The sequence below is a fragment of the Aotus nancymaae genome, unplaced genomic scaffold (assembly GCF_030222135.1).
Source record: "Aotus nancymaae isolate 86718 unplaced genomic scaffold, 86718_ANA_hifiasm-v0.15.2.pri h1tg000002l, whole genome shotgun sequence".
NCBI classification, from domain to species: Eukaryota; Metazoa; Chordata; class Mammalia; order Primates; family Aotidae; genus Aotus; species Aotus nancymaae.
The window spans coordinates 39,083,799-39,108,775 of record NW_026988413.1 but is presented as its reverse complement, the minus strand read 5'-3'; the positions used below and the strand labels follow the sequence as shown (position 1 = coordinate 39,108,775).

Genomic DNA, 24,977 nt, shown 5'->3' with positions numbered 1-24,977 from the left:
TTTAGCAAAAAGGAGAAGATCAGATGCTACTGGTAGAAACTGAATACTTTAAACATAGTTGCAGTAACAAATGTCGACAAAAACTTAAGTGGTTCTTTTACTACTTCTCAGCAATGAAAGTATAGTACCCAGTTTCTAAATTGCCAGATACAAATTTCTTGCTAAAGAAACTCCTTTCTCCCCTACCTGTGTGTGTGTGCCCACTGTGTGTATCTGTGAGTGTGTGTGTGTTGGTAGGCAGCAGGAGGCGGGGAGGGAGGAAGTGAGAGAGAGAAAAGACTTAAAGAGGGAGGGCTGAGAGGAGAGGGAGGGCTGAGAGGAGAGGGATGGCTGTTGGGGGTGGGGCAGGAGAGAGAATAAGCAGAAAGCAAAGATCCTTGAAAGATAAAAAGAATCAGGCACATTTATAGAGTGATATTTACTAGAAACATCCTGTGCTGGAGTGGTGACATAAATACTTTCAACATTAGCAGGAATAACGACTTCCAAATTCTACAGTGTAAATATTTAATTAAAAAGCTTACAAAATTAATTTTAAATTTATAGCAGAAAACCAGACTCCAACGCCAATCTCATTAATACCATATTCTTGGTCTAACTTCCAAATGGCTTCATTCAGCAACAGATTCCTTTTTGACACTGATGCTCCATTTACTGAATCCTGAGACAGTCATTCCTTTTATTAACCATTTACTTAGAATGACCCTTTCTGACAGGAGCCTGTCAGTGTGCTGGCTTGAAAGAGAGTGATGTGGTGTTAAAGTCTAGCCTTGACCTCTCCCACCCTCTCTTTGTTACCTCCATATACTTATCTGTGATAACTCATGTTTTCTTTAAAAAAAGATCCCCTTCAATTATTATTGGTAAACCTCTGAAATAATACAAGCTTAACAGGCATGATAGCATATTTCCAAATCTGGAAGCCTTCATAATTCTCTAAATCAAATCTCATTACGATGATTACTGCTTGTATAAGACTAATCTGGAAAAACCCACTCACTAGCTTGCTCCAAAATTAAGACCTTCTTGCCCAAAGAACTGTATTTGCCATTATTATAAACTAATAAATGTTTTCAAGGGTAGTTCTTACACAGAAATGCACAAATTCTAAATAGAGAAGGGTCACAGGAAAAAGATCTTCTATTCAGCTAAAGAACAATGAAAATCCTCTTAACACGTATGCATTATTAAAATAAATATTGTGGTACTTGATTGAATTGTTTATGCTTTAGAGTCAGTCAGTCCCTAAAGCAAAGTTTCTTAATTTCACTCATTTAACAAAAATATGCTTTTCTAATTTCATTTTAATCCTATACACACACCCTTACCCCTCACTCCCATGTTTTTAGTTTATCTTAGAGAAACCAAATTAGTAAACAACCCTGAAGGAAATATGTTTTAGGAAATTTCCTACACTAAAGGTTGATGTTTTGCAAGAAGTATCTTTATACATATGCTTCCAAACGTCCCTGGGATCCCCATGAAAAACAGCATTTTTAAGTCAAATCAATTCCTTTCCTTTGATTCTTCTAGATGAGATGGAGGTAGTAAAGATGAATGGTGCTGTACTTTTTGGGTTGTCAGCAAGTTCAAGATGTAGCTTGTGTAACACAGGTGCCTGACATATAGCAGGCAGTCTTAACGTTTGTTGAAAGAATAAATGTCAGAGATAATACAATTTCTAAGATGCCCCTTTCTTTGGAAAGAAATTATTTTCTACAAGACTTCTGGAACAGTACTAATTTCCTCATTTAAAATGTCCTTTCTCAGCTATTATTTTGTATAATAGAATTTGCTTCACAACTTTCTTCTCACTTTAAAAGACTCCTTTTGGGGCAGGTGTGATGACACACACCTGTAATCTCAGCACATTGGAAGGCTGAAGCGGGTGGATCACTTGAGGTCAGGAGTTCAAAGCCAGTCTAGCCAACATGGTGAAATACCATCTCTACTAAAAATACAAAAATTAGCTGGGCGCAGTGGTACATGACGGTAGTCCCAGCTACTCAAAAGTCTGAGGCAGGAGAATTGCTTGAATCCAGGAGGCAGAGGTTGCAGTGAGCCAAGATCATGCCACTGCACTCCAGCCTGGGCAATGGAGCGAGACTCAGTATCAAAAAAGAAAAAAAGACTCCTTTTGATTTAACCCATTAATAGCTAGAATGACAAATTATTAATACTTGGAACATGTATAAAGTCTATTTTGAAGAAAAGAACTTGTTTGATAAAATATTAATGAAAATATTAAATGAATTATGGGTTGATGCTGTATAAATAACATAGTATAATCTAACCTTCAAATGAAATATTTCACAAAAGCTTTATAGACATCAAATTTATTTATTAAACAGATAAAGAGCTCAGAAGTGAGGTTCCTATTCCAACAGCTTAGGTTTTATTATAGCCAATTTTCTTAAAGTTGAAAAAAATCACCTGTCATTAAATACAGATATATACTTCTTCTGTATGTGTAAAAAACCAGAACCAAAAAAGTCCATACTCTTTAGAAAACAGTTAAATTATAAGAATATTACAGAGAGTCTAGAAAATTAAAGAAGTATTTCACCCACAATCCTGTCTCTTTAACAGAACCAATAAATACTTCATTTTAATATTATTTTATCTGCACATTTACATATAAGTAATAATGTACAAATATAATTTCATATCTTTAACCAGCTGATATTTAATTTTCATGATTTTTTCAACTGCATATTATTATAACAAAAGGTATAGCATGATTTATTAAGTTATTCTAGTATAGAGAATACTATGGCACATATAATTTGGGATAAAATACTATCAAAATATAGAAATTTTTTATGGTAGTTGGCACATCTTGCCAAACTGTTTTTGAAAGGGCTTGTGTTACCAGTCTCACATAAGAATATAAGTTTGGTGACCTCTAACTAGAAATTGGTAGTAATACATTTTTCTCTGCTAATTGAAAAGATAAAAATGACATATTCTTTTAGTATGCATTTATTTAATGACTAACAAAGTCTGTTTCCTATGTATATTTCTTCCTTTGGAAGCTGTCTTTTTCCCACTTGTCTAAGTGTTCCATTTGTTGCTCTTACCAGAATTGCTTCATTGTCTAACACCTTTTGCTGTAAATCATTTCCCTTAGTTTCCCCCCTGCTTTTAATGTTAAATATATACCTTCTGAATTAAGTCTTTTAGGTTGCAGACCTCTTCACTCAAATCTTCAACATTATTAACCAGTTCTTCACAAACTGAAGTAAAATTCTGGGGAGAAGCCCATTCCAGCACTATCTGTTAATATTTTCAAAAATCCCACATTAAAGAATGGAAGGAACTTTTCACAACTTTACATCCACCAAGATTATACAACACTCTTAAATATTAAATTATATAATTGAAAAGCATTTTTTTGTTTAGGATATTGACACCAAAAATAAGTAATTTTATAAAATAATCAAATGAGCTTGCCAAATGCATTTCCTGAATATAGGTATATATAACTTTCTATATGGAGATTAATATTAGTAATAATATTTATGATGAACAAATCAGTTGATGAAGGTTTTAAAAATGACATGATTCCCATATTAATTAATGTTATATAAAAATCACCGGAAAACAAGTGCCTTTAAAAATTCTCACTAAAACCTAATCACATGAAGTAAGTTGCTTTTGCAGGCCACTTACACTTTTTCTTCCTCTTTTTTGAGACAGTGTCTCATTCCGTTGGCCAGGCTGGAGTGCAGTGGTACAATCGTGGCTCACTGCTCCCTCAACCTCTTGGGCTCAAATGATCCTCCCACCTCAGTCTCCTAAGTAGCTAGGACCACAGGTGCATGCCATCATGCCCAGCTAATTTTCAGCTAGGACCAGAGGCACATGCCATCATTCGCAGCTAATTTAAAAATTCTTTGTAGGGACAGGGTCTCACCATGTTGCCAAGGCTGGTCTCAAACTCATGGCCTCAAGTGATTCTTCCACCTGGGTCTCCCAAGTTTTGGGATTACAAATGTGAGCCACCATGCCTGGCCATTTATGCTCTTCCTATTCTAAATTTCCTTTATTAAAAAATCTTTTATTGATACAGTTTTTAAATAACACACAGTGTTGTTTCCATTTTGACTTGGGTCTCCTGTCACTTTACATTTTAAACAGTTAAATCCTCTTTAAGAACACATGATAGGTTCAATACATGGATCAGTTTAATTTTTGGTCTGATTTTATTTTTCTTGAGGGCAAGAATACAAAATTTTAAGATTAGTATGTAAAGGAGTAATATTAAATAAATTGACTTACTTAGATCTTATGTGATTTTGCAGAACAAATGATATAATTTTACCAAATCAGTACTAATTATTGAATTACGAACTTATCTGGAATGTTCTTCAGTGTTCATACTTTTCTTCACTTAATAACTTTTGTAGAATACCTTTTGAGAATTTACAGGTAACTCAGTAATAATATTCTGTACAGCTGTTATTAAATGGCCACACTGTTTGTTTAATTTGAGAAGAAAGTTCAGGAACTCATCACCACTAAAGAAAGGAAACAAACAAATCAAACAAACAGGAATCACTAATAAGAGCAATTTATTTCATTCTACTAGGCTAGTTACTGAATATCTAGTCATAAAATTAGATTCTTCCAAAAGAATTCATTGAATAGCTAATACGGATTAGGTACCGAAACAGGCATTGGTTATAAATGAAAAACAAACCTCCAGTCCCGAGGATCTTAAAGTTCAGGATAAGATGCAGATATACAATTACAGCTTTATTATTCACGGGGACACATGAAAGAGGAAGATAAAAGAATCAATATTTGAGTAGCTACTATGCGAAGACACTGAACTAGTTATTTTACATTTGTTATTTCTTTTGATTCTTCCTAACAACCCCTGTAGGATAGATGTTGTTAATACTATTTTATAGTTGAGACATCTACAACTCAGGGGGAATGAATTTAGTATCACATGAGAAGGAGGGAGTAGGGAATTAGAAATACTTTACAGAGATAATACTTGAATTGAGTCTGTGGTTGAAGAATAAGTTTGCCAAGAGGTAAGGAAGAGATTCTGGATAAAGAGAATAGCAAGTGCAAGAGTACAGGGGTAAAGGTCACTAAGGTGTAATTAAAATACAAATTATAGAAAAGTGGTAAGAGAAAAGACTGGATATAATCATTTATTAAAAGAAATTTGTGTCAGCATAAGAAATTGAATTTTATCTTTTTGATGATGTAGAGTTACTAAGAGATTTTCAATAGGAAATTTGAAAATTAGATTTTTAAATGAGAATGTTTATTTGGGGAGTGATGTGGATAAAAGGAACACAAAAATGGAAGCAGAGTAATTAGGTGACCAACAGATAAATATATCCAAGAGATGACGAAGGAAAGCTTAAACTAAGTATCTGGCAGTGGCAGTCTTACTGTGGGGAGGAGGTAGAGCAGTGGCTTGAGAAACCTTTAGGAGAATAAACTGAAAAACCTGGTGATGGATTGCACGTAAAGGAAGAATCTACGATGATTCTCAGTTTTTTGGTTTCCATGGAAGTGATGCTGGCAAGCAAGCACCACTTTGGTGAATTTGGTGGCGGATGGTGGAGAAAACAGTGGGTTGGGATAAAATAAAACCTTATGGCATGATAATTAAGAACACAGGCTCTTGAGTCAAGAGTCAATGTGAGTTTGGATTCAGCTTCCACATTTACTAGCTTCATGATTTGGGGCGAGACTAGTCTTAAGTCAAATGTTTCCAAATCTCTAGAATGGAGACAGCAGGACTGAAGAAGACAATGTACATAAAGTACCTAGGATTGTGTCTAGCACATGGCTAGTGTTCAAGCAAACCTAATTATGATGACTGCAGTGGTGAGGAGACATGTGGATGGCAACAACCAGTAGATGGTAGAAAATGAAGGTCTTGCAAGGGCATTTATTCTGGGCTCTAAAGACTTATGAAGATAGATACAATTCAGACTTGGTGAACCTCAAAGGGGAAAAAATGTCTTTATTTTCACTAACCTATAACCAAGATTCAGTCTTTCCTTTAATTGTGAAGGTAGCACAAACACAGTAGTATAGCAATGTCTCCAATAGAAATCAAAACTATGATCACAAAGAAGACCACAGGACGTATTGTGAAGAAGGGAGGGTTGAGAGTAGTGGCACAAAAAACCCACTAAAGGAAACGTAGCCTGAGAAGTAGAAGAAAATCAGGAGCTAAGTGTTGTTATGGATGGCAATGAAGGGGACAGATTCAAAGGAGAAAAGATTAAGCACAATAAATAAGTATATTGATTTTGGCAATGAGAAATCACTGGTAACTAGATTAGCTGTAGTGACAGAAGCCAATTTACAGTAGAAACAACAAAGAAACTTAACCCAACAGAAAAGTTGGTCAAGACTATTAACAGGGAATTCAGAGAAAAAGAAAAAAACAAAATTTGTGTAGATAATAAATATGGGAATACAATAACCATAAGATGCCACATCCTAGCAGAATGACAAAAATTAAGGAGATCATTAATATCAAGAGTTGACAAGTGCATTAGATGACTTTCTGGGGAGTCCTTTAATAGTATCTACTAAAATAAAAATATAATAAAAACTACTATTATTGGACCAAAAGGTACTTTTTTTTTTTTTTGGTGAGACAGAGTCTGTTGCCCAGGCTAGAGTGCAGGTACAATCTTGGCTCACTGTAACCTCTGCCTCCTTGGTTCAAGTGATTCTTGTGCCTCAGCCACCTAAGTAGTTGGGATAACAGGTGTTCACCACCATGCCCAGCTAATTTTTGTAGTTTTAGTAGCAATGGTTTCACCAGGTTGGCCTGGCTGGTCTTGAACTCCTGGCCTCATGGGATCCACCTGCCTCAGCCTCCCAAAGTACTAATATTAGAGGCGTGAGCCACCATACCTAGCCCTCAAAATGTACTTCTAAGCCCACACAGAAATTCTTATTCATAGAAGTTTTGACTACACACTATACAAAATTTCACTCTATTTCTAGAAGAAAAAGTTATAAAAAGCAAGCAATGTTAGCCTCCAATGAAATGAATAGCAAACTTCTAAGACACATTACTGGGATGTATATAGTATTTTCATTTAAGACAACAAGTCTTTTCTCCCAGCTATCAGTATGAAAAAATTAACAATTTCCCTTTAGCAGTTTTATAAAATATAAACTTTATAAACATAATACATATAATCAAGTCACTTAGAATAAAGAGTACCTGATGGTTGCTTTCAACAAGCAAACCTAAAATTAAAAAATGTAGAAAAACTCTTGTTCTATTTATCAATAAAAATGGTATTCACAAAACCATTTTCAAAAAATATATAATTCTTTATTCTATTTTCTTTCTGATTTTTACTCTAGAAAGCACAGAGTGTATGGTACATTTCTGCAAAAGCAACAGCAGTGATTACTTGTATTTTGTTTCCATGTACTATTTATATAAGTACACTTACAACTTAGATTTCAGTGTTCGTTAAATACTCAAATTTAACTTATCAATAAAAAGAATAACTGCTAAATGAGTAATTCACTAATGCCATACATATTTAATTTATGACCTCAAGGAAATTAAGATCCACTGAGAATTATCATTTAAAGTATCAACTGATAGCAGGTATGTAATTCTAGATAGTGATTCACACATACATATGTGGAATATAAATATATCAGCTCTTATTCTTAAGATAGTAAGACTAAGTCCAAATAAGCAAATTTTATTACTAGCAAAATTAGTCTTAATGAATACAAAATATATATACCTTTCTTGTGACATATAATTTCCAGAGCCACTGAATATGAATAGACAAGTCATACAAAACAAAACTCTACATTTTGCCATTCACACTATGTGAATGGTGCCTCTCCATTACAGCTGTACAGTATACAACCTACACAACTTCACATGGCAGCTCTGATAACTTGGTGCTTATTTAAAAAATTCCAAATAAGCAGATATGACGTAGGTATTTGTCAAATTCTCATGTGTTTTCTACTAAGCTAACTACCACCAGTCCCCTGAACCTTGCCAGGGGACTATAATTCATGCCCCAATAACTTGAGGCCTGACCATATGACTTACTTTAGCAAATAAAATGTGATTGGAAGTTACTGGGTAATTTTTGAACAGAAGCTTCAAGAGCCACTGAATGATCCTGCCATCTCTCTCTTCTCTTTCCCATGAGAGCAGTATGTCCCAGATTGAGACTGTTCCTTCAGTCTATTCTCAGAATAACAAGATCACTGTTGCTGACCCATGATATAGATGATTAGGAAATAAACTTTGTTGTTATAAGTGACTTCGATTTAGAAATTATTTGTTACTACAGCATACCATAGTATAAGCAAACTAAAACAACAGGCCATTTAAAAAATTTGAAGTCAAGTATTAAGATAAAATTTACACTTTAAATAAAAGTATTATAAACAAAAGTATTATGTGCTCATTGTAGAATATCTGAAATAAATTAAAATCATCAACAATCTTACCACTCAAAGACAATGACTGGTACTATTTTCTCTCAGAATATTTTCTTATAATACACATTTTTTTCCAGTGTTTTTCCTATGGACATATATGTATAGCTGACATTGTGCTTCACATGACCTTTTATATTGTGCCTTTTATAATTATCTTGAGTATTTTTCCATGACATTAAGTTTCAAAATCATTTTAATGATGAAAAAATAATTATATTGATGCAATGGAATTCACCATTTTCCTTATGTTCAGTATTTAGAGTTTCCAATTTTAGAATGTTTATAAATGACAGGGGTGAACAATACACACTTTTACATAAAATCTTACATAAATGTAGATTTTTTGGGGTGTAGCAGTTTCCTTGATGGACACAGTTTTTGAGATGCTTTTGACACATTCAAGTGGATGTCACTTAGCTCAGAAAAAGGGTCTAAACAGGAACTGTTAAAAATTTCAAATGTGAATGAAAATTTATTATTTCTGTCCAAAATAGCTAAAATTAGCAACATAATGGATATTAAAATTTTAAATTGCACTCTTTTTTTTTTAAAAAAAAGAGAGTCTTGCTATGCTGCCCAGGCTGGCCTTGAACTCCTGGCCTCAAGTTATCCTCCTGTCTCAGCCTTCCAAGTAGATGGGACTACAGGCACACCCCATTGCATTGGCTTTAAATTGCATATTTTAATTCTGCAAGCATAGTAAGGCAGAAAAAAGTAAACGCAGTGTGTGTATGCATTGTTGTAACAGATTATTTTAGAAGATTTTGGCACATAGAAGAAAACTATCTTAAATCAGTAAATTGTTGAAGTTACATTACCAGGAGATTATAATCAATCAGTTCAACTTTTCCTGCTGTTAGTTTTCTTATGACTTAATGACTAATTTCTTCTTTAAAGAATGACTTTGAACAAATGGTAAGTAAAACCTTTTCCATAACAGCATGTAAACAAAGTCTGTGATTTAATAACGAGGTCAAATTCCTAGAATATATGTCTGCCAGTTTTATTTTTTTAAAAAAATTCAGTAGCTTTTAATAAGTGAACCATTCAAGATTCTGCACATTCTTTAAGTTTGTTAAATCCCATAAAGTAAATTCATAAAGGCAACTCTGCCACCATACAAATAAGATATATAAAAACATTTAATTTGCAAGTCAGTCATTTAGAACTTAAAATACTCCTTCAGAGAAACAATAATGAAAAAAAGCAAGAAAATGAACAATGATATTTAATAAGGTGTGCTGATTTTAAGTCCTCACAACTGAAATCCTTCACAATGCATTTAAATGTTTAAGAGCTATTATGTAATTCTGAAACAATGAGGAGGTGTTATTTTAAATATAGATCTTGCTGTTATAAGGAGATATGTTAAGGAATAAGAATGGAGATATAGGAATAGGGAATTTTACTATGGGGAATGTTTATAATTTAAGCTGTGAAATAAAGTTTTTAAGAAATTAGGATCCTCTATATTGTTTCCTAGAATATTTCTCTGAATTCCAAAGTAACATCACAATCTATTGTTTGTATGTTTAATTAATGTTTATCATAATTACAATATTAGTTTTAGACTGACTATGCTACTGATAATACCATAGCATTTGCAAATACAGGATATAATTCATTAACTCATTTATCCACGTAGTCAATAAAATTTGTCTATATAGTCATGTCCCAGGCAATGGATAACACGGTCAGTATGTACACTAAGTTCCTTAGGTCATTCTGATAACTTAGCCAGGTAAGGGAACCACTAGCATAAATCGTGGTTACAAACCCTAGTACGTTTTAAAAGTATGTATGTAGAAACCAATTATCTACTAACATCCAAGTCTCTACTAACATGTAGGCTACCTTTATCTTAGATATAGAATCATCATTTATAAAATTATTTTAGGAAAAAATCAAACTGGAATATGTTGAAATAAAAAACAGTATTTGTATTATCAATGGAAAAATAAAATATGATACTAAACTAAAAAAGGAAAACTTAGAAAATAATATTAAACTGATATTAAAAGTGAGATTAGAGGAAACTGAGGAACTAAAAAAGTATTTCTGAAGGTTTCTTACAGGGAACTTGTATGTAGTTTTAAAAGCTTCTAGAGGCAAAAAATTTGATTTGTCCTCTGCACAGGCATTATTCCTATTCTTTCTTTTTTTTTTTTTTGGATCCATGGGCTATTGAATTTTTTTTTTTTTTTTAACTGTACTTTAGGTTCCGGGGTGCATGTGCAGATCATGCAGGATTGTTGCATAGGTACATACATGGCAATGTGGTTTGCTGCCTCCATCCCCCCGTCACCTACATTTGGCATTTCTCCCCATGTTATCCCTCTCTGACTTCCCCATCCCGCTGCTGTCCCTCCCTTGGGCCCCCCAACAGACCCCAGTGTATGATGCTCCCCTCCCTGTGTCCATGTGTTCTCATTGTTCAACATCCGCCTATGAGTGAGAACATGCGGAGTTTGATTTTCTGTTCTTGTGTGAGTTTTCTGAGAATGATGGTTTCCAGATTCATCTGTGTCCCTACAAAGGACACAACCTCATTGTTTTTTATGGCTTCATAGTATTTCATGGTGTATATGTGCCACATTTTCCTTGTCCAGTCTTTTGTCAATGGGCATTTGGGTTGCTTCCAGGTCTTTGCTATTGTAAACAGTGCCACCATGAACATACGTGTGCACGTGTCATTATATTAGAATGATTTATAATCCTTTGGGTATAATACCCAGTAATGGGATTGCTGGGTCAAATGGAATTTCTATTTCTAGGACCTTGAGGAAGCGCCACACTGTCTTCCACAATGGTTGAACTAGTTTACACTCCGACCAACAGTGTAAAAGTGTTCCTATTTCTCCACATCCTCTCCACATTATTCCTATTCTTAGTCCCTTAGTAACCAGTAAATGGTTACTTTTGGACTCATATGAAACCAAAAGAAAGAAAATAAAAGAGTTTCCTAAGCAATAAAAGAACAGAAAGAATGAGTTAAGAGAAGCTTACATAAGCAAGAGACTGGGTAAAATGTAATTAACCTGACCAAGTGCAATGAGAGGTAGAAGGTAGAGAAAAACATTTGATGCACAAATCCTCAAAGCTGGGGAGAGAAAGCCATTGTAAAAAAAAAAAAAATTCATAGGCTGGTTATAAGATGGTGTAGCTAAGTGACATAATTTCAAAATTATCTAGTTGGTGGAAGGAAAACAATTATTACAGGTTATTTTGGATTATAAAATCTAGGTGAAAATTACTGTAAAAAACAATCATATAATCTAAAAGGCAGGAGAGGATTTCAGGATTTGTAGTCTATGCTATGGCTAAATTCTTTCCATAAGCAAAAATCTCTACAAGTAAGTATTATGTACAATAATGCTGTTATCTTATTTCTTCAGAACATTATATTCCTATTAATGCAGTCTTAACAGTGCTAGCTTTCCATGACTATTCATGTAACACTGTTAACCTAAACTGAGTTAATAATAAACTTAAAAACTCTTAGTGATTCTTCAGGCATATTAGGTCCCATCCTATAGTAATATAGTTAATCTTGGGACTTTCCATTTAACCTTATTCAAGTAACCCCTTATATTAATTTTGGGGAGATGTACTTCAACCTGGCAAAGCCTTTAAAATCTTAATTAATTCTCTATATCTCCATCTAGCCATCAGTTACATGTAGCTATTGAACCCTTGAAATCATACAGAGTATATTCTCTGATCATCAGGGAATCAAACTGGAAATTGATAACAGAAAAATCGCCAAACGTGGACGTTAAACACCATACACCATGGATTATGTAGGTAATCCATGGGTCAAAGAGGAAGTCTCAAAGAAAATAAAAATAAACACAGAAGTGAATGAAAATGACCATACAACATATCACAATTTACGGAATGCTACTACAGCAGTGCTGAGAGGGAAATGTAAAAGACTAAATGTTTACATAAGGAAAAAAAAGTCTCAAAAATGATCTAGATTTTTGCCTCAAGAATCTAGAAAAAGAGCAAAATAAATTCAAAGTAAGCAGAAGGAAGAAACAGTAAGAATAACAGCAGAAATCAATGACATTTAAAAGCAAAAACAATAAAGTTACTGAAACAAAAGAACAGGTTCTTTGAAAAAAATTCATAAACCTCTAGCAAGACTAACAGAGATAAAAAAGAGAAAAGACAGAAATAATCATTATCAAGAATGAAATGGGGTATTACAATAGATCCCACAGCCATTCAAAGAATAGCAGGAAATACTAGGGGCATTATTTTGGCCTGATCACCTAGAAAAAATGAACCAAGTCCTTGAAAAACCACACATTACCAAAACTCAGCTAAAGCAAGATAGATATAACTGGAATAATCCTATGACCATTAAATAAATCAAATTATAATTTAAAAGCTTCCCCCACAAAAATATCTAGGCCCAGATGGTTTCACTGGAGAAATCTACAAAATGTTTGAAGAAGAATTAATGTCAATTCTACACAATCTCTTACAGAAAATAAAATGGGAGGGAATGCTTCCCAATTCATTTTGTAATTCATGGGACTAATCCAGCTATGCAAGGCTGGTTCAATAATTAAAAATCTAACAAAATAATCTACCGTTATCAACAGGCTAAAGAAAAACGTCTTATCAGTTGGCATAGAAAAAGCATTTGAAAAATTCAACAACCATTCGTGATGAAAACTTTCAGAAAAGTAAGTAGAGTATAACTTCCCCAATCTTCAAATACAATCTACAAAAAACCTATAGCTAATATCACAGTTAATTAATATTAAAAAAGTGAATGGTTTTCTTCTGAGATTGAGAATAAGGCAAGAATGTCTACTATCTACCACTCTTATCCAACATAATACTGGAAGTCTTACCCACTGCCACAAAGGAAGAAAAAAGGCATACAAATGTGAAAGGAAAAAAATTAACCTCTGTTTTGCCGACTACATGATTATCTACATAGAAAATCTCAAACAATCTACCAAAAACCTAGAACAAATAACAGTCCAGTAAGGTTGAAATATACAGACAACACAAAAATCAATTGCACATGGAAACAAAAAGAGAAATACCACTGACAACTGTGCCAAAGAAAATGAAATACTTAGGTATAAATCTAACAAAATATGCATGAGATCTGTGTGATGAAAATGACAAAATGCTGATAAAAGAAAACAAAAGAAGGTCAGAAATGGTGGCACATGTTTGTAATCCCAGTACTTTCAGAGGACAACTGGGGAGGATCACTTGAACCTAGGAGTTTGAGACCAAGTGCAGCAACAAAATGAGACCCTGTCTCTACAAAAACTTTTAAAAATTAGCCAGGCATGGTGGGGCATGCCAGTGGTCTCACTTACTCAGGAGGCTGAGGTGGGAGGATCACCTGAGCCCAGGAATTCAAGGTTGCAGTGAGCCATCATTGTTCCATTGCTCTCCAACCTGGGTGACAGGGCAAGACCTGGTCTCAAAAAATGTAGTTAAAAAAAAGAAAACCTAAAACTTTTAGAGATATCTGTGTTTATAAATTAGTAGAATTAACATAGCTAAATGTTAGTTATGCCTAAATTAATCAATAGGATTCATGCAATTACTACCAAAATCTCAGAAAGGTTTTTTTGTAGACATAACAAAGCTTTATCTAAAATGTATATGGAAAGAAAAATGTTCTAGAATAGCCAAGATGATTTTGAAAAAGAATGAAAAATGAGAGGAATCACTCTTTTTGATATTTAGGCTTACCACACAGAGTTATCAAAACATGTAGCACTTGCAGAGGGATAGACACATAAAAAACCCAAAATAGAGAACCCAGATTATACCCACACAAATATGCCCAATTAATTTTTGACAAATAATCAAAAGCAATTCAATGGAGGAGAACAGCCTTTTCAATAAATAGTGCTAGAACAATTAGCCACCCCTAGGCAAAAAGAAATGAACCTCAGCCTAAACCATGTACCTTTACAAAATGAACTCAAAATGTATCATAGACTTAAATGTAAAACTATAAAACTTTTAGGAGAAAAGTATAGGAGAAAATCTTCGAGACCTAATTTCTTAAACTGTTCTTTAACTTGATACTAAAAATACACCAAAAGTAATATTCTGTAAAGGGAAAATTTGGTAACTTAGATCTCATCAAAATAAAAGTTTTTGCTCTGTGAAAAACCCCATTAAGAGGATGAAAAGAAAAATTACAGAGTGGAAAAATATATTTACAAATCACATATCCAACAAAAGATCTGAATGTAGATAACTCCCAAAACTCAACATTAAAAAACCATTAATCCAACATAAAATGGGCAAAAGATACTGTTAGACATTTCACCACAAAAAGTACAAAGATGACAAATAAGTAAAAGGCTGTTTGACATCATTAGCCATTAGTAAGTACAAAGAAAAACACAACAAGCTATTACTATATTCCTATCAGAAATGGCTAAAAAATAATCATGCTAACACCAAATGCTGGTGAGGATGGAGAGCAAACTGGATTATTCATACACTGTTGCTGGAAATATAAAATAGTCTTGCCATTCTGGAAAACAGTTGGGCAGTTTTAAAATATACTAAATATGCTCTAAAAATGCTCTTCAGCATTTATCCCAGAGAAAGAAATTGTATTTTCTAACAGAATCTTGTAGATTAATGTTCATAGTAGTTTTATTTGGAATAGCTAAAAACTAAAATCTACTCAAATGTTCTTCAATGGATAAATGGTTAAACAAACTGTGGTATACACATACCATAGGATACTACTCAGCAATAAAAAGGCATTAACTATTGTACTGATACATGCAACAACTCTGATGATCCTCAAGAAAATGAGGATGACTGAAAAAAGTTAACCTCAAAAGGAGATATACTGTATGATTCTATTTCTACAATACTCACGAAATAACATCATTAAAAAGAGGGAGAACAAATTATTGGTTGCTAGGGGTTGGGATGGGAAGGATAGATGTGGCTATAAAGGGGTAGTATGAGGGAGCCCTGTGTTAAGTACATTGAATATGGAAGTAGTTACATGAGACTACAAATGTGATAAAATTATACACACACACACACACAAATGAGTGCATAACTCACAAGTAAGCTCTGTGGGTTGTACCAATGTAAATTTTCTAACTTGATTCTGTCCTACAGTTATAAAAGATACTAATATTGGACAAAGCGAGGTAAAGAGTGTATGGGACGTCCCTATGTAAATCTTTGAAATACCCCAAGAATCTACATTTCAAAAATAAAAAAAATCATTTATTGCTCTATAATATGTTAAAATCAAATATCATTATTTTCAAAATAGATTTTGGATTATTAATAACCATTGCTTGACAAGTTTATAATACTGAAAATGAAGCTTACATATTGGTACCATAATTTCTCATACAGTAAGGCTGAAAATAGAACTGAGCTACATGAGAAATGTTTTCTTATTGCCCTAAGTAAAAATATTACTACTTTGAATTTTCAATTTAACTTCTAAAATGATTTTTTAGAGTAAAAGTTATACTATAAAAAGCATGGGATTGTTTTTGAAGTTCAATTTAGCAAGATGCAATGAAAAAATAAAACAAAAATATTTCTATGTGAGTTAACAGGAAGACACATTTTTTTTCTTGGTAAATGGCTTTATAAAAATTAACTTTACAAAGCACATCCAATTTTAGAACACGGTATATTCCAAAATTTATTACCCTAGGAAAATGATGGTATCAAGTAAAATGACTTAGACATTATGAAAATTAAACTAAAATAGAACAGTTGGTTCTTAACACTGTTAATATAAACAAGTAAGTTAATTTTACCTAATTTCCAGCCTTGCCTCTTCAGACAAATCTCCAAACTGTATCTCTTCTACCTCTAGTTCTTTAAGAGCAGCCAGAATTTTCTGCTGGTCTTTACTAGTAAATCCATACTGAGCAGAAATAATTTTAAGGTACAGTAAGTTAGTTATACTTGAATAATGTAAAACTCAAAATCACTACAGATGTTTTCGTACTTGATGAATTCACATCTTGAAAAAATAGACATATATTGGAAAAATAACATTTCTAAAAAATATATGGCTTTCTTATAACTGTGATTGATGTTAGTTACAGCATTAAAATATTTAGATATTATATATAATAACTATAGTCAATTTTTTGCAATACATAGCAATTATGATAGACTCCCACAACAAATTACTAGAACTGAATATGTAATATTTCAAAAAAAATAGTGAAACAAATTTTCCTTCAAATTTTTGTTTAAAATATTATCAGTGATAAATGAGAATTAAGCCCTATCTTTGTATTCTACCTTTAGTGTTAAACTAAATTTTCTATACCAGATTTAGCTTTGTAGTATGCTTATTGATTTTTAGTGATATTAAAAATTTTAAGTTTCCAATGGGATCGTGAAGCCAGATCACTGCTTTTTACATATCCTATTTATCAAAGTATCTCTAATACATCCTGCAGCTATATGTTATGAGATAATACAAGATGGCAAAATAATAGGTCTCAATAGTTTTGAGAACCAAACGAAAGTCTTGGAAGACATGTTAATACCCATATACATAAAGGACGATCTCTTATTTCTAAGTGCCCTATATTACAAATCTATTTCATGTTTGAAACTGAAGGATCAGTTTTAGCTCAGACATCATAACAATCTAAAAAAAAAAACAAAACAAAACCCAAACTGTTAAGTCTTCACATATTCTTAAAGTAACTTAATACTAATATACTAACACAAAATTTTAGATATGGTTATCTGTAATCATTTTAAACAGAGCATTTTAAACAGAGAAAAGAAAAGGATCCACAATTTAAAAAGCATCAAATAATATATTGGGAATTTTTGAAACTGATGCTAACCTTTGTAAATTCATCTTCTCTCATGGTCAAAAGGTGTCTTAAAGTTATATCCCTTTCCTGTATAAAAGGAAAAAAAAAAGGCCATCTTTCCATGTAATTAAAATAGTAGAAGGGGAAGTAGTGAAGTATTCATAAGTTAGTTACATGCTTCATTCTTAAGCAAATTCCAACTTTCTAGAGGGGACAGGATATGTAGATATAGAACTATACTATTGAGTAGATAGTAGTGAGTATCATAATAACTATATTCACCTAAAAAGGATAAACATAGCTAGTTTTCCAGATTCAAATAAAATGATTACCATTCATATTTGTTTACATTAAAAGAAAAGCAGTTCTATAAAATTTGACAGAAATATTTTATTAGTATTTTAAATTTCTGACTGTATCACATTAAACCATCATGTATTTTTTCACTCATGATTTCTCAACATAGGGAGAAATTTCAAGATTATGCAATGAAACTCAACTCTGAAATACTTTAACAGCATGTGCATACTCCCAAGAGAAGTCTATCTTAAATAGTGCTTTACTGCAGTATCCCCACTTAGGTGCTAACAACTGTCATGGACTCAAACCCCAGAATGTATACTTAAAGCACCGAGACAGTGCTTGGCATATGATCTGATTTAACCTTCATGACAACCCTACACTAGGTATTATTATCCTTATGAAGAAAATGAGATATTTAAGTCTCATATTTCAATGATTAAACATTAGAGCAAGAATCTGATACCAGGTGTGTTTGGTTTAAAATCATGCTCTTCCTATATTCTACTCAAGATGAGCAAATACAGATTTGTATCTAAGGGTTCAGGCGTATACGAAGGTTAGACAGTGGGTAAGAACTGTTTAATTTCAGATTCCAATGTATGTAAATTTCTAGAATAATACATTTTTGAAATATTTATTACAAATTTAAAATCAGAATGTACTAAAAATTATGGAGAAAAGTAAATTGGAAGTTATTCATAGACATGTTTATGAATTAATATCTAATATTATATTAACCAACAAATAAACAGATATGCATAACTCACTGTAGGTTATATAAGATCTTACCTTTAATAAATCCGTCATATGTTCAAGTCCAAGACCATGTAAAAATACTTCCAGATCTCCAAATGCTGCACATGAACTATATACATTTATAGCAATGTCAATTTCAGAATAGACTATAAATGCACAAGCAATAAATATATATTTATATTGTAAGAGAACATGGATAAGAAGAATAAGAATTAATTAATATAGAATATATTTGCAATCCGCACACCAGACCTATGCTATATCAAAGGAATGAGTGAAGTTTTGTGACTGAAGATATATGAGGAATGTAGCTTATCTTTCCCCAAAATGAAAATACATGCCAGTATGTACTTCTTGTGAAATTTCTGCACATAAAAATCTCCTCAGCTTGGCACAGTGGCATGCACCTATAGTCCCAGCTACTTGGGAGACTGAGGTGGAAGAACTGCTTGAGCCCAGGTGTTTGAGACAAAAACAAACAAACAAACCCACAAAAAACGAAAAACAAACCACCTCTTTATTGCAATAAATAAAATGTAAATAACTTGAAATGGGGTAAGGGGAGAATTATTTTTGGGCATGGACTGAACAGCAGTGTTCCAGGGGGAAAAGTGTATTTTTAATTTTAGCTTATAAAATTAGAAACGTACTAAAAATAATTAGAAAACAAGGCGTAATACTGTTCGAACACTAATGTAATTTCGGAACCTTTTAAAAATAAGTTTTATTGTTAATATTTTAATGTACTTAAAGTTTACATTTAAAGTTTTCATTAGAGTTAGTACATAAAAATGAATAAACATTTTCTAAAATTCTGGAGAATATGAAAAACCCAGACATTTAAAAATGCTCATAAACATTTAAAATATCAGATATTTTAAGTAAGTCACCACATTTACTACAGCAAAATATACACATTTTTTACTTTCTTATAGGTATTCTGTTGAACTAAAACATGTTATATTACCTAAAAATGTGGTCATTTTCTCTATCGGAATCTGTTGTCAATATTTTACAAATAGTTTCTTCCTTAGTTAGCTGTTGAAGTTTTCCTTCCAATGGATTTAAAGTAAAAGAAAGTAAGTTGAAGATCTGAAAAAAGTTAACACCATTCAAATATAATTAACATTGTATAATATAACTTACACTTAAAAGAAACCATATAATTATCTCATATCCAGAAAGAAAATTTTAGCAAGTAAGAGGGACAGAAGTTTCACAATTTACTACCCTGATAGCAACTTTTTAAAAAAATTGATATATGACAGCTGTACATATTTTTGGGGTACATATATTTTGATACATATATACAATGTGTATCAAATCAGGGTAACTGGGATATCAAGTAAATTCTTCCTTGACCTATAACAATAGTCAGAAAAGAAAAAAAGTACATCTAATTAAAAATAGTAAAGATTAAAGGAAGAGAGTAATTAATATTTTTGGTAAGCTATAAAGCAAAACTAAAAATTCCATTTGGATAAATGACTCAGATTAAATATTAAGGTAGTATTTTAAAAACATTGCTAAATGGAAAGAGAATAATAGCATGACTAAATGTATACAAATCCTAACTGAATACCTCAAAAAGATACGGTGAAATTCTAAGTTTTAAAATCTAACTTATTTGGAAGTCAAGGTTATATCATGTAATCAGTCAAAATGCAAGATCAAATCTCATTTCAATAAACGATTTATGACTCAAAATAACCTTTGATGTTTATAAACTTCTTATTTCAAGTTTGGTGTCATCTACTCTAAATTTAACAATGTTATAAAATAAATTTAAGTTTTTGAATTTTCAAAGCTTAGAAGAAAAATGGTAAATTCCTTTTTCAAGTTCTACAGGGCTTTAGTGATTACCATTTACCTTATTATAATTCTGAAAATATTAAAATAACATTTGGAAAATGATAGGCATGTTTATCAGGTTGCTTAAAAGGTTAGAAGAAGTTACTTTATATGCAGTAAAAGTGGCTTGGTCTGATGATTACATGACGGAATCTTTGGAATTTTATGTGTTTTCAAATTCAGGAATTCAGTGTTACAAACTCTTAAACTAAATAACTTAGTTTTATAATTGTACTATATTTGGTCCTTGCTTAGACATTACAGACTTGTGGCTAAAGCTTTATCTTCAGACCAAAAGTTCATATTGATAAAGTAACTTAATGTATGGCAAGTATTTATTATTGAGTTTAACATCTGAATGACAGATTATACATCCAGCTATATTATCACTTTATTGTATGCCCTGTCACACATATAAGAGTAAATGCTGCTTAAACAATTTAATTTTTAAATTGCTTAATATATTAATTAAACTTACAAAAGAATGTTTTAGTTACATGTTCAAACTCTGGCATTTTACTAGCTTTCACTAAATAACTTTTAAAATTCCGGACCAGTTAAAAAGGTTTAAATAGTATATTACAATTTTATTCCTGGGGCCAGAATAAGATTTTATTACTATTTTATAGAGCTTTTAAACTAGTGTATTATAAGTGCGTCTTGTTTAGTAGAAGATGAATCCTCTAGAAAAATAGTTTTCATTACCTGGCTGGAGGAAATACACATATATAAACAATTTAATAATTGCCAGATACACTATAATTACACTTGTAAATTCTAACGAAAAATACAAAAGTTCTACAAATTATAATGTGATATGCCACAAAAAAATAAGTTTAATATATAGAGAAGGATACCTCATAATGTTTGTTTCTTTTTGCAATCTCACTGGGCAGCTTTCCATCTTTGGTTTGTAGCATTTTATTAGCTCCAAGTTCAAGCAACTTCAAAACTATACTTTTATGACCCTGACGTGCTGCCCACGTTAAAGCCTGTAAGTTGGGGAGAAAAGAAGATTGTTTAAAGAGAAAGAGTGTATATGAGACAGATAGGAAAAGTTTTCAACAGTATTTATGGCAAAATAAAAAAGTGAACATAGTTAATTAATGGAATGATGCAATCTCTTCATTTCACAATATAATGTAAACATATTTCCAAAGCTGTAACTGCAAAGCTGACTGCAAAGCTCATTGATTTTTTTAAAGGCAGTGTTTTATACAATTAACTGATGTTATGGAATAAAATGATTTATTTGCTAATCACTGAAGGGTTTTCTACAAAAAAGAATTCTTATGTGTATTTCAGAGCTCAAATTTTGCTGTGAGTTACATTTTTTTTTTGGTCAAGATTAAGGACTAAGAGAGTTAGTTAATTCCTTATTTCTATTTCTTTTTTCTTTCTTTTTTTGTTTCTTCAGACGGAGTTGCGTTCTTGTTGCCCAGGCTGAAGTGCCGTGGTGCGATCTCAGCTCACTGCAACCTCTGCCTCCCGGCTTCAAGTGATTCTCTTGGCTTGGCCTCCTGAGTAGCTGAGATTACAGGCACGCACCACTACGCCTGGCTAATTTTTTGTATTTTTAGTAGAGATGAGGTTTTACCATGTTGGCCAGGCTGGTCTCGAACTCCTGACCTCAGGTGATCCACTCGCCTTAGCCTCCCAAAGTGCAGGGATTACAGGCATGAGCCAGCACACCTGGCCTTCTATTTCAACTGTTCATTTTTTTCAACAGATAGCAATTATATCCCAGTCCTTTTGTAATTATTTGTGCCAATTAACTTCTTAAAACTTTTTTGCAGATTAGTGATAATAATAACATGGTATTAGTGTCTCAGAAACAAAAAGAAACATTGTAAAAATGATTCTCACAGTGTAACCATTCTCATCCTGGGTATTAACTTCTGCTCCACTAGCAACAAGGAGAGCAACAACCTGGGTGTGACCATCTCGAGCAGCATACATGATTGGGGTCATAAGTCTCCTAAGGAGGAGGGAAAAAAAAATAGGTGTTAATGCTGCCATTAATCTGTCATTTTCATTAATTTAACCATACATAATACCATCAGTACTGCTTTGAAAACAAAAATAAATGAAAGCTTTTGCTAAATCAGGTGATTTAAAAATCCAATCTTCCTACAAATAAGTACAAGTGAAAGAGGTAACACTTTTAAAGTGCTGAATGCTTACACAGCACCCTCTAGTGAAGAAATGTATTAAAACAATCATGAAATAAGGCATGCTTTCTACTATGAAGTTTCACTAATACACGTATTCAGAGTACCCACACTATGCTTATGCTCTGGGCTCAAAGGATTTGCTAAAACAAATGCTTATTACATTTTATTTAGAGGATTGTTGAAACAAAAATGTAAATTAAAAAACTTTATTCCTTAATATATTATGATTCTACTTTAGTTGGAGACTGAAGGAATTTTATTCTAACTTGGAGACTTACTATATATAATCAGAAAAGAGATAAGTCCAATAGATTAAACAGTTTAATACTCTCTTAAGAGTACTTTCTGGGAGAGGATAGTGGTTTCTCTGTAGTTTATCATTTCCCAAAATTAGAGACTGAATCCTTCTACTCCTGAAAGTTAGTCAGCTTCTGGGCCTATTCCAAGGAGACCCCATTTTATCTGCTCTACTTGGGCTGAACGTTAACATCACGGTCTGTTTTAAAGGAGGTCTGACATTCTGAGCCCAATCTTCATGAGTCACTGAAATATATTTGATTTACACACAAAGAACTTTGGAAAAGAAAAATAAATAATTTCAGAGTTCTATGTTTTGATCTTACCAAGAAAGTTTATATTGGTTATTCACGTTACATATACTACCTACAAATAGACTATTCCTCTGTAAGGTTGTTAGTAAAAGGGATACCCTGAATCTGATAACTTCACACCAATGTCCTTATTAGCACAAAGCAATTCATATATATCTGTTTCTTCTACTTCATAGTATATTATAATTTGAATGTTTTATGTGAAATTATATGCTAAGGCAGTTGTACAACATCACCTCCTCTATCTTGAGTATCTTAGTGGCTTCATTAGACAGACAATCTTTACGAGGTAAAGACTGAATTTCATAGATAACTTAAGCAAACACAAAAAAATATATGCAACTGGCCACGTGTGGTAGCTCATGCCTATAATCTTAGTACTCGGGAGGCTGAAGAGGGCGGACTGCTTGAGTCCAAGAGTTCAAGACCAGCCTGGGCAACAGATGAAACCCTGTCTCTACTTAGAATACAACAACAACAAAAATTAGCTGGGTGTTGTCATGCACACTTATGATCCCAGCTACTCCAGAGGTGGGAGAATCACCTGAGCCTGGGAGGTCAAGACTTCAGTGAGCCAAGATCATGCCACTGCACTCCAGCCTGGGCAACCAGAGTGAAACCCTGTCTCAAAAACAACAACAAAAAAACACAAAAAAAACCCACATACACACACACATGTGACAACAACAAATTATTTGAATTAACTAACCATTCCAATTCAATTTCTTCATTACGTCTAAATCTGAACTCTTGATGTGTCATCTCCACTGCACTTACCGCTATAATAACCCAAATCTGCTCCTCTCAGTCTTCCTTATTTCATGAAGGCACCATTAACCACATTGCTCAGGCTTAAGACTAGGTACATAATTCATGACTCTTCTCTATCATTCCAAGTACAAGTCATCAGCAGGTCCTATTAGCCCTACCTTCATAATCTGCTTCTGATCACTTCTCATCACCTCATTAGCCACTGCAGTGGTCCAAGCCAACATCATCTTACTCTGACTTATATTATTGCCATACCCTCATAACTGCTCTCCATGCTTCCATTCTTGGTCACTTAACAGTTTATTCTCTTTGAAAATGCCAAGTTCTCCCCTTTGCAGGAACTGTGAAAGTGTTCTTCCCTTTCCTCAGACCTTCATCTTGCTAACTCCTTATTCTTGTTCAGATCCTTATTATGAGAAAACCAATAACATTTACAAACCTATAGCTAGACTAAGAAAAAAAGAGAGAAGAAAAAACTTACCAGTATCAGGAAAAAGAGAAGTAACCTCAGTACAGATTATCCAGATTTTAGAAGTATGAGGAAGTATTATAAACAAATTTATGCCAATAAATTAGACAACTTAGATGAAATGGATAAACTTCTCAAAATACAAAAACTATCACAGCTCACTAAAAAAGAAATAAACTGAATAGCCCTAGACTTATTTTTCTAAAAACTTAATTAGTAATTATAAATTAAATTAAATTTTCCACAAAGAAAACAAGCCAGATGGCTTCACTAGTGAATTCTACCAAACAATTAATGAAAAACAACACCAATTCTAAACAAACTCATTAGTAAACTGAAAAGGAGAAGATGTTTCTCAAATCATTCTATGAAGCACAAATTACTCTTCTACCAAAAGCAGAGAGTGCCATTATAAGGAAAGAAAACTACAAACCAATAATCTTCACTGAAAATAAAAATGTTCTGAACAAATTTTAACAGATCCAAAAATATACAATACACCATGACTAAGGGCAGTTATTCTGGGAATGCAAGGCTGGTTTGATATTTGAAACATAAATCAATATATTGTACCATATTAACAAACTAAAAATGAAAAAAAATGATTATCTCAATAAATGCAGAATAAGTATTTTACAAAATCCAACATTTATTTCTAATAAAAAGAAATCCCCATCTCTCCACCCCCTAGTAACAAAGGATCAGAGGCTACAAGCCTCCCCATTCCATTAAG

At 32.7% G+C, this 24,977-nt stretch overlaps 1 protein-coding gene across 3 annotated transcripts in view; it reads right to left on the bottom strand.

Moving 5' to 3' along the window:
* ASZ1 (ankyrin repeat, SAM and basic leucine zipper domain containing 1) overlaps nucleotides 1-24,977 on the bottom strand; it is a 57,866-nt gene that overhangs the window by 1,611 nt on the left and 31,278 nt on the right. Inside the window, exons 5-12 of one of the 3 annotated variants that reach the window (XM_012456967.2) lie at nucleotides 22,086-22,197; nucleotides 21,077-21,211; nucleotides 19,336-19,460; nucleotides 18,402-18,477; nucleotides 17,340-17,396; nucleotides 16,284-16,393; nucleotides 4,415-4,520; nucleotides 3,163-3,276 (exon numbers count right to left, since the gene is read on the bottom strand). In XM_012456967.2, the coding sequence (XP_012312390.1) occupies nucleotides 3,163-3,276; nucleotides 4,415-4,520; nucleotides 16,284-16,393; nucleotides 17,340-17,396; nucleotides 18,402-18,477; nucleotides 19,336-19,460; nucleotides 21,077-21,211; nucleotides 22,086-22,197 (835 nt within the window). The remainder of the gene's footprint in view (nucleotides 1-3,162; nucleotides 3,277-4,414; nucleotides 4,521-16,283; nucleotides 16,394-17,339; nucleotides 17,397-18,401; nucleotides 18,478-19,335; nucleotides 19,461-21,076; nucleotides 21,212-22,085; nucleotides 22,198-24,977) is intronic. The other 2 variants (XM_012456968.2, XM_012456969.2) reach the window with 2 other exon arrangements.